Below are 15,878 nucleotides of genomic sequence, written 5' to 3' on the forward strand. Positions count from 1 at the left end.
TCGAGCTAATCTATTAGTAATTCTATCTCTAATTGTATCCATCTTTCGTCGAGAGTTAACAGTCCTGTTAATATTTGTAGTAGTTTAGTTAGAACGTCAATCTTATTTTCAATAATAATATTTTCATCTGTATATTCAATAAAAAAGTTATCTTTTTGTATTTTCTTCCTGATATAATTATGAATAACACATGCAGCTATAATAATTCGTACTTATTTTTATAAAAAATATGGAGGCATCTCTCTTATAATAGGAAACCCCTTCTTCAACGCTCTGTTTGAGCACAGCAGAGTGTGCGTAAGCTGAGAGCACGCTTGCAATTGTCACGCAATTCAGATTGACATCATTACCATCTTGTCGCATCTCTTCAAACAAAGCCAATGTACAGTCTGCCAGCCCATTCTGAGAGATCCTGATATCATCGCAGTCCAAGAACGACATTTCTACTAGGCAATACCGCAAAGAGCTCCTCCACAGACTTAAAGTCCTCGACTTTCATGTATCATGCAATGAGGCCATTCCATGATGAGGTGTCTCTAATATTTATTAAATCAAACAGGTGACGTGCATCATTAATCTCACCATATTTAACATACATATTGATCAAGGAGCTGCCCACATAGAGGTCCTGCTCGAGGCCTTGCCTCAAGCACTGAGAGTGGACGATTGTCCAAAGGGTACAGAGCCAACATCGACGTAGCATTTGAGCACAAATGGAAAGGTGAAGTTGTCGGGCAACAGGCCAAGGAAGAGCATTTCGTCGAAGCACTTGAGGGTATCCTCCGGTATACCATAGAGGGAGTGCCCCGGATGAGGGCGTTGAAGAAGAGAGAGGAGGGGTGAGGAGTGTGGTGGAGGAGGAGGGAGGCAACACGAAGATCACTGGAGTTGGAGTACATGGTGGCGATCCTTGCGGCGAAGACGGCATCGGATTGGAGGCCTCGGAGGGTAACATGGGCATGGGGCTGGCAGCCGAGGCGGAGGGAATCGAGGGTGTGGGTGAGGTGCTGGTAGATTGGGATGTAGAGAGTCAAAGGGAGGGGGAGGGGGAGGTGGAGTTGGCGAGCGTCGGAGGAGTCGTAAGTCAGAAAGAAACAAAAATAAATTTTAAAAAGCAAAAAAAAATTACTTTCCATAAAAAATAATTATTTTTGCTTTTTTGTTTTTTACTTTTTGCTCTTTATTGTGTTACCAAACATTATTTTTTGATTTTGATTTTTTAAAAATCAAAAAGTAAAAAAAATATTTTTTTTGTGGTTAACCAAATGCATCCTTAATTTTTCAAGTGATTGGAAAAACTCCAGTTCTTCTGAATTTTCGTTTCTTTCATTTATTCACAGGCAGTCAAACTGATAAAGTTTTTTCATTCTTCAGAGATTCTTAGATAACCTCATTGAACATGTAGGTTCTATGACTAACCGTTAAACGCTGCACTGGCTTGCTAGAAATAGAATAATATTGATTGTCACATTAGAAATGCTTCATAAAATGAAAACTTCCCACTGAAAAAGTGACTCAACCGCTCCACTAGTTTGTGACCTTTATTTACCTTTCCTTTCTTTTTCTCTCCTTGGATCTCTTGAGCAAGTCTTAGTCAAAGCCAAGCGTTCACGATTTTATTCATTTTATCTAGCATCTAGACATGGAAATACATTTATAGTTTATAGCCATGTCAGCAGCCATTCAGCCACATTGCCGCTAGAGAACGTTTCCGGTCGCAAGCTTGCCATTGGTAATTTCTCTAATAATATCCGAGGAAATAAAATTATACTCTTGCCAATGATGTCACAGTTTTTCCACCGGCTCCCACCTCGTTTGAGTGCAAAGCGATCCTGACCTTGTGATTGAACGTTCATCTTTCCTGAGGGCGGATCAATTTATTGAGTTTTTTTTTTTGATGTAAATGGATGGCCATGCCAGTCTGATGCGAGAGCAATCCAAAAGATTCAGATATGAAAAATCCTGCAATGCCAACGCCTCAGATCCACTCGTTAGAGTGGTCAGCAACAAAAGTTGCCTTCTAGGTATTAGCTTTTCGATAAATATGTTAAATTCTGATTGCAGCAATACGATGAAGAGAGGTGCAAACATTCTAAATAAGAGAATGACTTCCGAACTACCGAGCAATCTTTGAATCTAAGTAATGACAGTAGCAGAACCATCCCTAACTCAGAGTCACCTTTTCACGAGCAGAAAGAAGGCAGCTCGGAGCCAATTAGAGAGTCGGGCCCATGAGCGAGCTGGTCCGTTGATTGGATGCAATAAGGGGGAGAAATTATTGGATGATTCAAGGTGCGCATAACGTGTAAGTATATATCGCATATGATGGCAGTTCGCTTTTTGACCAGTGATCAGTTAGGGTATTTCTTTAATTTTTGCCAAAGAGAAAGGACACCTTTTAGTCACCGTCACTCGTTTTGGGTACAAACAAGAGGGGCAAGCAAGCTGACCCATGGAAAATAAGAACGACATCAACAATACAGCATAGAAGAAGATGGATAACTAAAATATAAACAAAAATAAAAACAGTTGTTAGGACACCAAGACCCCCAGAACCAATAAAAGTAAGTCTGGGAAGTGCGATGGAATAATGGAAAGCAGGATGGCAAACCCAGGAATAGAAACGTGGAAAGAGTCTGGCAAATGCAGAAATAGAAGGGTGTTTTGTTAGTCACCGTCCTTCGTTTATAGAAAGTATAATGCTTTGCAGCCACCCCTTCTGCACAGGAAGAAGAAGAGTTTTAATCCTAAACCTTACTCTGTAACCATCCTCTCCCTCCACAGGACTGAAACCTGAGTTCCCAGGCAACAGAGCCTGGTGCTCGTAGGACTAAAATATTGGGAAGCAGTGCATGAAAGGAAACATTGATTTTTATTTATTTATTTATTTATTTTTACAAATTAGGTGAATTCAAGTATCTATAAAAATCAATAAATAAAATATTTAGCAATTAAATTGAACTATTTTTAAAAAAAATTTGATAATATAGATCCATTATAATTGGTGATATCACATGCCATCAAATTAAAGGTGACAGTGATATAGATATTATCTTTCCGGATTTATTTTCGTATCCGAATCAATTTGAATATGGATAGAAATTTGAGAATCTGATTAATATCCATATCTATCTAAAAAAATAAATATAAATATAGATAGACAACTATCCGATCCGTATCCGAATATCTGAATCTATATATAATCCTATATAATTTTATATAGTACTTATTAATTTTTTAAAAAATATATAATTATATAAATATATTATTAACTTGATTTATCATATGTTTAGTAAATATCTTTGATTCTGTAGTCATAAAATTTAATTATCTCAATTATATCCGTAATTATATCCATATTTTCAGTATTCAAATTATATCTGTATCAATTTAAAATAAATATAGATATAAATTTTTGTATCCGAATAATATCCATATCCATATCTATATTTATTAGATAAAATAAATATGGATATGGATATGCTGGTATCTGATCCGTATCTAATCTGATTTCAGCCCTATATCCAATCGACTATATTATTAACTTCTCTATAAATATGTGCAGTCTCAATAGAGAATAATGTATCCATTATTCACCACAATTTTATAAAAATGGACTGGAGTCTAGCATCGATAGAAGATGGATCTAAAAGCCGTCTAACAACTGCCAGGTCTCCCTTAAATATTGACATCTTTCGCCATCGAAATCTTGCCCTTCACTGCATCATTTCTATATTTACCTCCTTTTATAAACAAAAAATCTGGGCTACACCAAGCACGATAATGTTTTTATCTTTTAAATAGCTGAAATCGCTTTCATATTGAAAAATATACAGAGCATATTGCCGTGGGGATGCCTATTGATTGGAGCAACAACTATGCTAGCTGTAGTATCATTCTATTTTAGCTGGATGAAGGACATATTATCATGGCACAAATTTAATTGATGGACATGTTTTTTGAAAGGTGACAGCTAATTATTTTTCATCTTCTTTTGTTCGTTTGCAATAAACATGAAATATAGACGTAAGTCATCACATGTCTGGATGTGGATTGCACCTAATTGGCTCCATAGGCTCCTATCTCAATTTGTCCATATAAATCATGAATGTATGGAAATCCAAATATTTGATTATTTGACCATATTAATTAATTTGAGATTAACTATCTAGCTCCTATTGCACTTCTAATTTCTGCTAAAAGCTTTGTAATTCGATTAGAAAAATGCTTTGAAGACTTCTCTCATATAGTCTAAGTCACAAAAAAAGAAAAATTCTTTCTAGGTGCATTAATTAAATGCTTGCTTAAATTTGATGTAGTGCCTAGTTATCTGATGCTAGTTTAATCTGCTTACTGTTAAATAAGTCAGTAAAATCATTCCTCTATCATGGATCTCATTATTTACTTGAATTATTCTAATAACCGTGGAGTTACTCTTCTACTACTCAATCAAGCAGGTCCTTTCCCTACTTGCTTAAGTGCTCAACTAAATTGTACAAAAATTTATTCCATGTCCCTTGTTCCATGGTTCTTGATGAGTGTCTTATCTCTCTCTCTCTCTCTTTCTTCTTTCCCTACCTTTTCTTGATTCCAAAATTGATGCCTGCGGCATCACATCATCATCAAAACCCCATCATATGTTGCACACATTGCATCACATATCCAGAATCAATTATGCTTCGGTGTAAATATCTCTAGACCTCTCCAACCAATAGATGTGGTACATCAAGACTTTTCGAGACACATGATTAGTTATCATAATAAGCCTAACCATCGTCCTAATCAATTAAAAGCTTTCTCCCCACCCTTTTTTTCTTTTCTGTTGTTGTTGTTGTGAGCAATTAAAGCTTTCGTTGTCAGCCTCTTTCTGGTCCATAACTGAGGGGCAAATTGGTAAACTGACGTATCGCACGGAAACGGTCGTCCCGCCTCAGACGAAGGGCGTTGGATCCGAGTGTACCGATCCAGTACAACAATTACCCCTAATCCTGACGTCAATTTACGGAAAGGCCGGAAAAGCGAAAAAGAGCACGGGCCCCACGGAAGCCTTTCACGAGCACAGTGGGCCCCCTGCTCTCTCTCCTCTCTTTCGCTCGTTTCTCCTTCTAATCCCCTTCTCCACCTCCTCGCCCCTCTCTCTCTCTCTCTCTCTTTGTGTGCGAATCTGGCAGTCTGACGTCGCCATCTCGGGGCTAGGGTTTGTACCCGAAGACGGAAAGGAAGAGGAAAAGCTCGCTCTTTTCTTGGAGATAGGTAATGAAGTCATGACTTCTGTCTTGGATTTAAGTAGCTTAACGTTGTTTCTGGGTTGGAGTTGCGATTTTTCGGGGATTTTCTCTCTGTTTTTTTAATATATTTATTTTTTATTTCTTCCTATTTCGACGAACTGATCTGATAGTTTTTTCGCATATGAACGGATTTACAGAATTTGATGCAGTATTTGAGAACTGGTTATTCTGCTGTCTTGATTCTGTTTCCTTTTCTTCTGGATTTTTTTGAGCGTTCTATTTGCTCGTTCTTTTCTGAATTTAGTGATATCTTTCCATTTAAGGTTGCTTCTTTAATCTTTATATAGAATTTGAGCGCCCCCAACCCGCTGTTTTTTTACGAGAATTTCTATGTGGAATCGGGAGATATGCATTGTATACAGTCTTTTCTTCAAGATGAAATTTTTTGGAGTTTGATTTCTTGTGGTTAGTGGATATGATTGCTTTTCTTTTGTTTTGCCTGTATTTATTCTGTCTAATTTTGGATGCTTCAGAAATACTGTGATTTGATAAGAAGAAATAACTATATTTTTGTAGTATTTCAACTTTTTGAGGGATTAAAATTGTGCTTAATGTTGCAGAGATTATTCTTACCGAACCTATGAGAAGATCGGAGGGAACTTATTAATGTCTCAGTTTCAGAGATGGTCTCCGTAAGATTTGCAGGGAAATATGGACGTGAGATTTCTACTCCTCTGCATGAAGTGTTTGGAGATCAGATTGATTTTTTGAAGGTTGGTTCAAATGGATTTTGTTTTGGTTGTCTGTGTTTCTGGTTCTAAGAGTCAGATAAAAGAAAATGGGATGAACAACTAAAAATGAAGTTTATTGGACTTCAAATCTTTTAAGATATATGTTGCTGTAAATTCATATTTGGCAGTGGCAAGTGGCTGTGTTATTAGATTTGTAAAATGGAACTCTGAATTGAAAATGGTTCACGGATGTAGATAAATCTCTGCTGATTTAGGTAAGCTGTTCATTTGGAAAAAGCGAAGCTGTATGGATGCCAAGAAAATTGACATCAGCATCTAGCGGTGGTTGATTGGACAGGTATTTGGTCATTGTGCATAGACTAAGATCATGACATCATGAAAATAACTTTCCGCCTTATGTGCTTCAGAGGAGAAATTTTTGCTTAAATTCAGGTGTTTGGCATGTTAATGACGTCCACAAGAGGGATTTTCTACAAATCCACCGTTGCATCAATTCTGAGCTTTTGAATGGTTGTTGAAGGTTTTCTGGAAATCTAGGGGGTTCTGATTCTGAAGAAGCTTCTTAGGGATAGTGTTTCTGCAAAAAGGTTAAGGTCTTTGAGGCTAAGTGAAGAGGCTACTTCTTATTTAGTGGGACATCTGATTCCCATTAAGCGGGGATGGGCCTTCTTTGTGACTTCTGCGGGGAGCAAAGGTCTATGGTCTACTGCAGACCTGATGCTGCTTGTTTATGTTTGGCATGTGACCACAATGTTCACTCTGCAAATGCACTCTCTCAGCGTCACTCACGTACTCTTATATGTGGCAGATGCAATTCACAGCCTGCAGGAGTTAGGTGCATTGAGGAAAATGTTTCCCTGTGTCAAAATTGTGATTGGAATGGACATGGTGGCTCAGCCTCAGCTTCAGGGCACAAAAGGAAAGCAATTAACTGCTACTCGGGTTGTCCATCATCAGCAGAGCTTTCTAGAATTTGGTCCTTTGCTCTAGATTTTCCCCCACTAGCAGATTCAAATGGTGAACAGGGGTTAGGATTAATTAGCATCAATGAGAATAGTGTCAGCAATTGTTGTGGTTCCCCAGCCCCTGAGAACGGCAGAACCATAGATTTATATAGTGCAGGTGGGGTGAATGATCTTGACATAATTGATAACTTTAATACCTGGATTGGCTCATCATCAAACTCCGCAGTCGCTCTGATGCCATGTAATGCTGATCAACTGGTTGGACCAGTAGATTCGGCAACACCTAAGGTGCAAAATCTGAATTTGTTAGTGACCCATATTTGCTCACATGCCACCATAATCATATTTGCATAAATTACATAATTATACTTATGTGACGTAACGTATCATTATAAACTTGGTAGTATAAGGTCTTTTATCACTATGAGTTCCAAATCTGGTGATATGCAAATCATTGATATTAACTTGTTCTTGTTGCTTGATTAGTTATGTATTCTGGTTTATTTTTCTCAACTAGTGTTAAACCCATTATTATCAGAGAATGTCATATCTTCATCCTATTTTAGCTTTCGAATGGTCTTATTTTTTACTAATGCTTTGCTTCCACCGAAGCTCCAGGATGAATATATCCTGGATTCCCCAATTCATTCTCTTCCTGATACATCATGGAATTTTAGGACTACAAAAACATTCTAGGAGGGGGCTCATAATTATCTTTTCAAAGATCACAATGTGCTGAAGTGGCTGGAGGGGGATGGGGGGATCTGTAGGTTTTTGTGCAAGGGATGCTCTTATCATGCATGTTATTGCTGATATGATAAGAAAAACTGAATTCTATTTTATTTGATGTTGATTCATCCACACTTTATTTGTCGCAAAAGAGCTGATCTTTCCCAAAGGAATTTTTTTCCTCACCTATCTTTGGTTGCTTGTGAGTCATCCTCTGTTGGAACTATTTGATCCCATGCCTGTTTCCATTTATCCCTTTCTTTATGTTAGTTGATAGCTCCAAAGACCGACCAAAGTGTAATGAGATTGTGTCAAAGTCTTACTCTTTCCTGATGATATCATCCTGCAATTCCTTTTTAAACCCTTATAAATTCATCCAAGCATTCCTAGAATCACCACAATTTGAACTAGTTCTTGATCAAATAACTAAGTCGGTAATAGTCATGGCCTACCACTCCCTGGCTTATGGTCAAGTTGGTGGTCCTTCTCAGGTATCATCGTCCCGTGTGTTTGAGAGGTGGCTAAGAGACTCATGGACAGTTTGAAAAAGAACTATTTATTTTGGGTAATAAGTAGGGCTCTTATTTTAATATGGTTCTTTATCAAAATAACAATTTAATATCATTAATAAAAAGCTTATTAGCTTATTAAACCATATTAAATAAGGAACTTTTCATTACTACTACTAAATTGGTACAGAAAGTAGTAACATTATTAATAACTATGTTTGCTTAATGTATGCTGATATAAATAAAAACACTTTTCATTAGCACTGTACCTGGTCCATATCTTGCAGAGGTCATTAAACTGCACTAATACTTTATCAATTTCTATTGTATTTTTATGATGATGATCTTACTTAAAGTAAAAGTACAACCATTAGAGACTGGGCTATACTGCATTTAGATATCTCCTAGATGTGATACTTTTCTATTTCTTACTATACATAGGTTGGATCATGATGTTATTATTTTATCATAATGTATTATTTTACTATGATAGATATGCATATACTATTACAATTATATATAGTGATAGTACATCATTATATTAATATCAAAAACTTATAATAAATAGCATGTAACATGATCAAAGCTAATGTGCAACAATATTAATAATATTAGTATTAACATTATTGATAAAAAATAATTCTTACTAATATGAAAGAAAATACCGCATTAAATTGTCATTGTCATATCTATATTTATGATAGAAATTTTGTGATATACTCGATAAGCTTAATGTGCAATCAGTATTGGCATTCCAATAACAAACAGTATTAATACTCAATAATCATAAGTTATAAATAGGATATTTATTTAACATTGTTCTTTATTTCTGATATTGGACAGAAGTAAACTTAAGCATGCACTCTGCTTGGAAAAGGGTGCTTGAATCGGAACAATCCATATTCATATGGAGATCAACAATTTCTAGTGACCTACAAAAATTATTCTATGGATTTAGAGGTTTGTAAATTAATAAATAAATTTTCATAGTCATATTATGTGAGAAAAACATCCTAAGAAAAAAAGATTAAAATTTGAATGAGATTTACTAATATCTAATAATGTAAAATGAGAATCAATTAAGTTGAGCTCACCACTTGCCATATGGATGCTCGCATTAATAATGCCACTAATATGATTCTTCATTTTGGATAATAAGTAGGGCTTTTATAACTGATACGAGAGAAATATATCCTTTAATGATCATTTATTAACAAATATCTGTTATAGACACATATTATATTATCTGTTCTTTTAATGACAAGTGAGTATAAGCGATAGATAATGGGGCATCTTATTATTATCAATATTAGGTATCAATAATATTTTTATAATTGGTGTAAATATAATTTATACTTGAGAATTTATCTAGCTAAAATATATATGACTTGTGCAAAGTTCTCTAGTCACTATATAGAGGCCGATATCAATAACGCCGGCATTAATGACATGAGTTTCTACTTAGCTATGGTTAAAGTTAGCTGCTTAATGGGCACCAGAAGTTTAGTTATTAAAGCTTTCTAGTTATTATAATTTTATTACATTTCTATTTTGCATTTCTGGAACTGTTGAAGAAAGGGGAAAAAACTGTATACTGCCCATCCTGCAGGTTACACGCCAGCAAATGGCTATTTCTTGAATTCACATATATATGCATACATGTATAGAAATGTGCATATGTTTGTATATTTATAAATGTACATATGAATATAAATCCTCTACAATTGAATGGTAGAGGCCGTCAACTTTATTAAAGTTGATCTCATGTTGATGAAGTAATAGCACAAGTTGCAAGATACGATGCTTATGTCTTCTAATCCTTACAAAAAAAGTCTCTAGGATTGACTGTTAGAGGTTGTCAACTTTTTGGAATGTTCTGCATTTCTTAATTGAATTTTTATGTTTTCTGTTAAATAATTGCATTCTTAATTTTTATATTTTCTTTCATCCAACATACAGCTATGCTGTACCGAGACAAGGAACCATGAAATCTGTAAAGATGATGAGTTATATGAAGATTTCAATGTGGATGATGTTGATTTGACTTTTGAGAGCTACGAAGAACTTTTTGGTGCATCTCATAATCATTCAGGGCAATTTATTGGGGATGTTGGAATTGATGACCTGTTTGAAATGGACATTTCTGCTGCCAATTCCAACTGCCAAGGCACGTTCACTGCAGAGGTATTCTTATGCAGCCTATACCTTTTGCTCTCTTGCTTTTGGCCCCAATCTTCTGATGCAATTAGCTCTTATCATGATTTGAGTCTAATGTTCTCTTGGATGCCTATTTAAATATTTCCATAGCAAATTCCTGTTACACCAGGAGCTACTACCATGACATCAGTTTAAAAATTTCTGGATAAACTACCAAATATGATGCATGAGTTACCTAATTGTTCTCCTGCATGTATCCTTTGTTCTTCAATTTATGCATGAAAAGTGAAACATGGAGCGGATTATTTTTCTTGAGACTGCTAAAAAACAAGGAGTTCATAATGCATCTATTGCATCACAGAAATTTATTGAAGTGGCAATAGTGAAAGCCATGATGCTGCAGAAATATCTTTAAATGAAATGATTACAGCTTGGGAAAGATGATTATGTTGTGTTCTTATATTTTCATAATCAGTAAGCTGCACATAAAAGATGGGATTTGGCTCTTGTTTTTTATGCTTGATTTCTGGCTGCATGATCCCTCATCGCCACTTGAGGGGGAAAACGACAACCAAATGAAGGATTTAATAAACATCACTTGTCTTCAAAATCACAACTTTAATTTCACATGTACCCTTTGGATAGAATGGTAGGTGCATCTTGATAAATCTCTGTTTGTTCATGGTATTTTCTTTGCATGCATTCATCAGCTTATTGCCATCCTAATCCTCTAAGTTTTTATTTTGTTAAATTATAATGATTATGAGTTAGTCAAACTAGCTTATATCTCTCTATATTCTCAGAACAATCATTTGTATCCAGAGCATGAATCATAATCATAATCATCTAGGCTTTTCCCAACTATTTGAGGTCGGCTTATGGATCCTCATTCACCAAGTATTCCTATCTAGAGCTACTTTTGATGTTACTCTAAGTTTCTCCATATCCTTCCCCACAACCTCCATCGATGTTAATTTATGTCTTCATTTTATTGTTTTTATAACCTTTAGCACAAACTAAAATATCGCTCCCTATAGGAGCCTCATCAAATTTTCGCTATACATGTCCATACCATTTCAATTGGTTTATGTTTAGAGCATGAAAGAAACAAATTATTGCATGATGGGGGTAGTTTTTACTCAATTGTCAACTCTGGTTCATGGCTTTTGCACTTCTTTCCCCTTCCACCTCCCATTCTATGTGTGATTAAGAATTAGCCTTGTTCTGCAAAGTCCATGATTTACTGTATTTCATGGATTAGTTGCCAACAAATGCACCATATCTAGAAGTCATCTTTTTGCATGTTCAAAAAGGATTTTTTTTTTTTGGTGTGCCTGGTATACAAGTATTGTGCATAAGAGGGTGAGCCTTGTCAGATCGGTAAAATGTCACCCTATTGTAACCTGGGTATCACGATTTCGAAACATGGAAACAGCCTTTTCACATGCAAGGGTAGGACTGTGTATATCCGACCCTCCTCCGACCCTGCAGTGGTGGGAGCCTCATGCGTTGGGCTGCCTTTTATTTTTTTTGTTAGTATTATGCTTAAACTTCATCCTTATCCTTGATAACAGTCTACTAGATGCCAATGGAACCAAAGTTAGCGGTTTTTTCTTGCATTGCTTTGGTGAACAACTTGAGATACCATAATGAGATACTATTTGCACATATAAACATGTTAGACCAAAAAAAAGGATGCGTACAAGGAATATTTATATCAATAAGAATCTTCTAGACACAAAAAACATAGGTGTGTGGCCATTTCTGTGCTAGCATATGGTTTGAGTGGATAATTCAAAGTAACAGGGATATCCAAGTAACAAAGCATCTGATTTAGCAAACATGTACAGGTATGGAAATGGAATCAGAACGGGATTCTCTACGGTACTTAAAAAGTACTGCAGAGTATTGTGCATGGTTAGATGTCATCCATCATAAAATGGACGGCTATCTAAACTGTCCAAATATCTCTGGAGTTTATACATTACTTTCTTTTTAGTTTTTTTTAACGCGTGTGTGTGAGCGTGTGCGGCCGTCCATCTAAAAATGGAGGAAGCCCAACCATGCACAGTACCCTGTGGTACTTTTTGAGTACCGCAGAGGATCTGCGCCCAATGGAATTTGTTTTTCCCACCAATATCTATATAACCTCAGCTGCTTGCCATGATAACCTATATAATCACAGGAGCTATCAGCATGACTGCATATTATATAAGAAGAGTACACGCATCCATGTTTCTAATATGTGGTCCTAGGAATCCATGAATGCATCTTGAAAGATATGTTATCATGTGAACTCTTCGGTCTCAAGATTATCCGCATCATCTGCCAGTCAATCAAATAACATGCAGTCTCTTATTATGATCCTGAATGCTATTCATAAATTTACATCGCTGTATCATCAGAGTTATTGTGCTTATCATCCGTTTTATATGTTCAATAATCCTTATTGCTCCGTTCAGGCATCGTCTTCTGGGCAGGTTGAATCAATGCAGGCAGCATACAGCAATGCAGTATCTGCTGATTCTGTAATGTCCAATCCAGGAGTCAATGCTGATCCTAACCGGTGTTTCTCCACAAGGCAAGCTCGTTCCAGCTTCTCTCTTTCCTTCTCTGGTTTGACTGGTGAGTGCAGCGGTGGAGACTATCAAGATTGTGGTATGTCATCTACACTTGTCGTGGGTGAACCTCCATGGTATCCTCCTGGTCCTGAGAGTTCTTCATTCCCCACAGCTAGCAGGGACAGCGCTGTCATTCGTTACAAGGAAAAAAAGAAAACACGGAAGTAAGTGCAGTCTCTTACATTGCATGACTGGAAATGCAAATAATAGTACATTCAATACCAACACTGGTGCACGACCACAATTGGCACTTAATGCTTGCATTCACTTCTTACCTCTAATTAAAGTGCTCATGTGGTATCAAACTCATATATGGCACTTTGTTGGTGTAAATATCCTTTTCCAGATGCGTTGTGGCTAAAGGCTATCTTGCCCAAATTCTCTCATTAACTTGTATCGAGATTTATCCACACGTTGGGTTTGAGATCACCAATGAAGTAAAGATGTTAAGTTGTAGTTTGCACACATATATGTGGTGAATTTCATTCGGATGATTGAATATTCTGCTGTTGAAAAGACCTCTTTTGGGTGTACCATGGCTTGGATAGTTCAGTAACTGATGATCACGACTTGATGCATAATTGAACTTCCGGAATCCCTTAATCTAGAATAGACCTCTTTTCATTCTATCCAAGGGATGGGTCTTTTGATGGTTGTGCCTGCAAAACCTTACACATATGCATGTATGTGTGTATGTATGGCTGATAACTCCACTGCCTTGACTCTGTTCAGCTTGAACACCTATGATGCCTTGAAGTTGATTGATTGTATCTATTAGATATCTTCAAAATAATATAAGCTTTAGTGTTTTATTTTGTATCTCAACCGGCCAATTGTTGTGGTGGCTGGTTGGTGTCTTTTCGAAAACATCATGAGTTCAAACCTTTGGTCAACGTTTTCTCTTGAAATAAATAGAAATAAGTTTGGATGGACTTTGAATTTTTGAAAAATTCGGATAAAATATTTTAAAATTTGAAATCAATTTTCTTATTATTTCTATCATACTTCTTTATGAAAAAAAACATCCGATTGCTGTATTTGAGAAGGGACGTATCCATTAGGGCCTTTCCACAAAATGATGCACACTTTCGAAGAAAACACGTATTCTCACGTCTCTTCATAAAAGAATATTGGTGAAAGCTTATTGGTTTCCTAACACAATAACAAACCTAACTATCAAATCAATGTGATTCTGTAGATATTGGTGAAAGCTTATTGGTTTGACCCATTAGTGCAAAATGTGATCAAATATTGGGCTTCATTGTATCCTAAAGGCTTATCGCATATTCTCCTTGCTCACCTGATTGGTGGGGATGAATAAAGCCTTAAAAAAAGGTGGCAGTGCTACACGCCCTGAAGCCATCTTTATTTTTAAACTCTTCATCTTTCATCCTTCTGATTCCAACAGTATCTAATTACATTGCCTTCTGTTATCCCGCAGTATGTATCTTTAGCTGTTGCCAAGTCCATATCATCATTTTTATGAGTCTTAAAATCTATTTATATGATTCAGATGGCTTCCAGAGAGATTACGTGCCTTTGAAATCTAAAACATGTCTATATTTTCTATTCAAATCTGTATATCATTATTCAGCTTGCCAATAAAATTGATATGAAGATTTAATGAAATTTTAGCCATGGGTGATTACTGCATTTTCTTATTTTATGCTGCAGCATGTAAAACTGCTTGTGGTTTTCACAAGGTCACAAGGATGGCCTATCTTGTGATCCATCTTATCCTGTCATCACTAGAGATTTAATCAAAAGACAGCATCCTATTAGTTTCCATGCGCTGCTAATGTCTATCACAAATGGTTGTCATTGTTAACTGGTATTGAAGTTTGTTTTTCTTAGTGGACCGCAGAAAACAACAAATGTCTCTCTTTTAAACAGGTTTGAGAAGAAAATTAGGTATGCATCTCGCAAGGCCAGAGCAGATGTTAGAAGGCGGGTGAAAGGGAGGTTTGTCAAGGCAGGTGACGCTTATGATTATGACCCACTCTGCCAGTCCAGGAGCTGTTGAGGAGGATGACACATTCTCTTCTAAGCACACCATTGAAGAGGGAAATTACACTGAATTGTGATCACCTTCCCTAGCATTTTACAAGGCCATGAACATTCAGAGAACTCCTCAGTCTTTAAAAGCTAGACTACTGAAATCTTGGGATGGAAAGCACATTCCTTTATCTACACCGGAATGCTTCTGGCCACATGAAAAAGTAATACCAAGTCCAGCTTACAGGCCGTTTCTCTGATGCGAATAGAGCAACTATTTTACGCGTGCATGGGAAGTAGTCACATATCTATCTAATATGTCAATTTTTATCGGTTGCCAGCATTTTGTATGCCTCTCTCTTACCTTTTATTTCTTCTTTTCTGATGTCGGTGCAGTATTTGCTGCACCGTCGCAATCTGTGACAAAAGTGGTATGCTAGTTGAGGTTTTTGTTTAAATATTTATACCTACATATATGTATATGCTTCCATGTGAAATTTGTAGAGCATACTGTCTGTTATATGTAATTGAGAGGAAACACTTTGTATGTATTGTGCTCATGAAAGAGAATTCATCCATGTAAACTTTGAAATGCTGTTAATTTATTCTGGTGAGCTTGTGATGGTGGACAGACTTCGTAATTGAATCGGTAAAGCTTTGTACTGTCATCATCTTGTATCCTGCTAGTGGCCAATATTTTACAAATCATTCCAGACTGGAAAACAAATAATATGACTAAAAGTTTTTTTGGAATGATCGTCTGGTTTGTCATCTGCTACTTTGGATCCGACAAATTTTGCTTTCTCCTCCTCTGTTTTGCAACAGGTTTGCTCCTGTCCCTGGAGTTCTTGTAGTTATCCTTCTTAAGGTGGGTCTGCAGGCGACGATAATTAGAAATCTGTGAAAAATGAAGTCCTTCAGC

The 15,878-nt window shown here is 36.4% G+C and overlaps 1 protein-coding gene across 2 annotated transcripts; it reads left to right on the forward strand.

The window, feature by feature from the left end:
• Positions 1-5,096: 5,096 nt before the first annotated feature.
• Positions 5,097-15,578, forward strand: LOC105060514 (zinc finger protein CONSTANS-LIKE 9). Of its 2 annotated transcripts, none has more exons than XM_073247036.1 (6): positions 5,097-5,253; positions 5,849-7,233; positions 10,143-10,367; positions 12,803-12,998; positions 13,074-13,125; positions 14,855-15,578. In XM_073247036.1, the coding sequence occupies exons 2-6, from the start codon at positions 6,640-6,642 to the stop codon at positions 14,982-14,984; spliced, it is 1,197 nt and encodes a 398-aa protein (XP_073103137.1). In that variant the 5' UTR covers positions 5,097-5,253; positions 5,849-6,639; the 3' UTR covers positions 14,985-15,578. The 2 variants fall into 2 exon arrangements, with proteins under 2 accessions (XP_073103137.1, XP_010942555.1); XM_010944253.4 differs by having other exon boundaries at positions 5,098-5,253; positions 5,849-6,317; positions 6,413-7,233; positions 12,803-13,125.
• The last annotated feature ends 300 nt before the right edge of the window (positions 15,579-15,878 follow it).

This window comes from Elaeis guineensis, chromosome 1 (genome assembly GCF_000442705.2).
Source record: "Elaeis guineensis isolate ETL-2024a chromosome 1, EG11, whole genome shotgun sequence".
NCBI classification, from domain to species: Eukaryota; Viridiplantae; Streptophyta; class Magnoliopsida; order Arecales; family Arecaceae; genus Elaeis; species Elaeis guineensis.

Coding starts and splice junctions, on each gene's coding strand:
- LOC105060514 (XM_010944253.4), top strand. CDS start 6,640: ATGGGCCTTCTTTGTGACTTCTGCGGGGAGCAAAGGTCTATGGTCTAC. Junction 7,234..10,142: donor TAGATTCGGCAACACCTAAG/GTGCAAAATCTG, acceptor TCCAACATACAG/CTATGCTGTACCGAGACAAG. Junction 10,368..12,802: donor AAGGCACGTTCACTGCAGAG/GTATTCTTATGC, acceptor TGCTCCGTTCAG/GCATCGTCTTCTGGGCAGGT.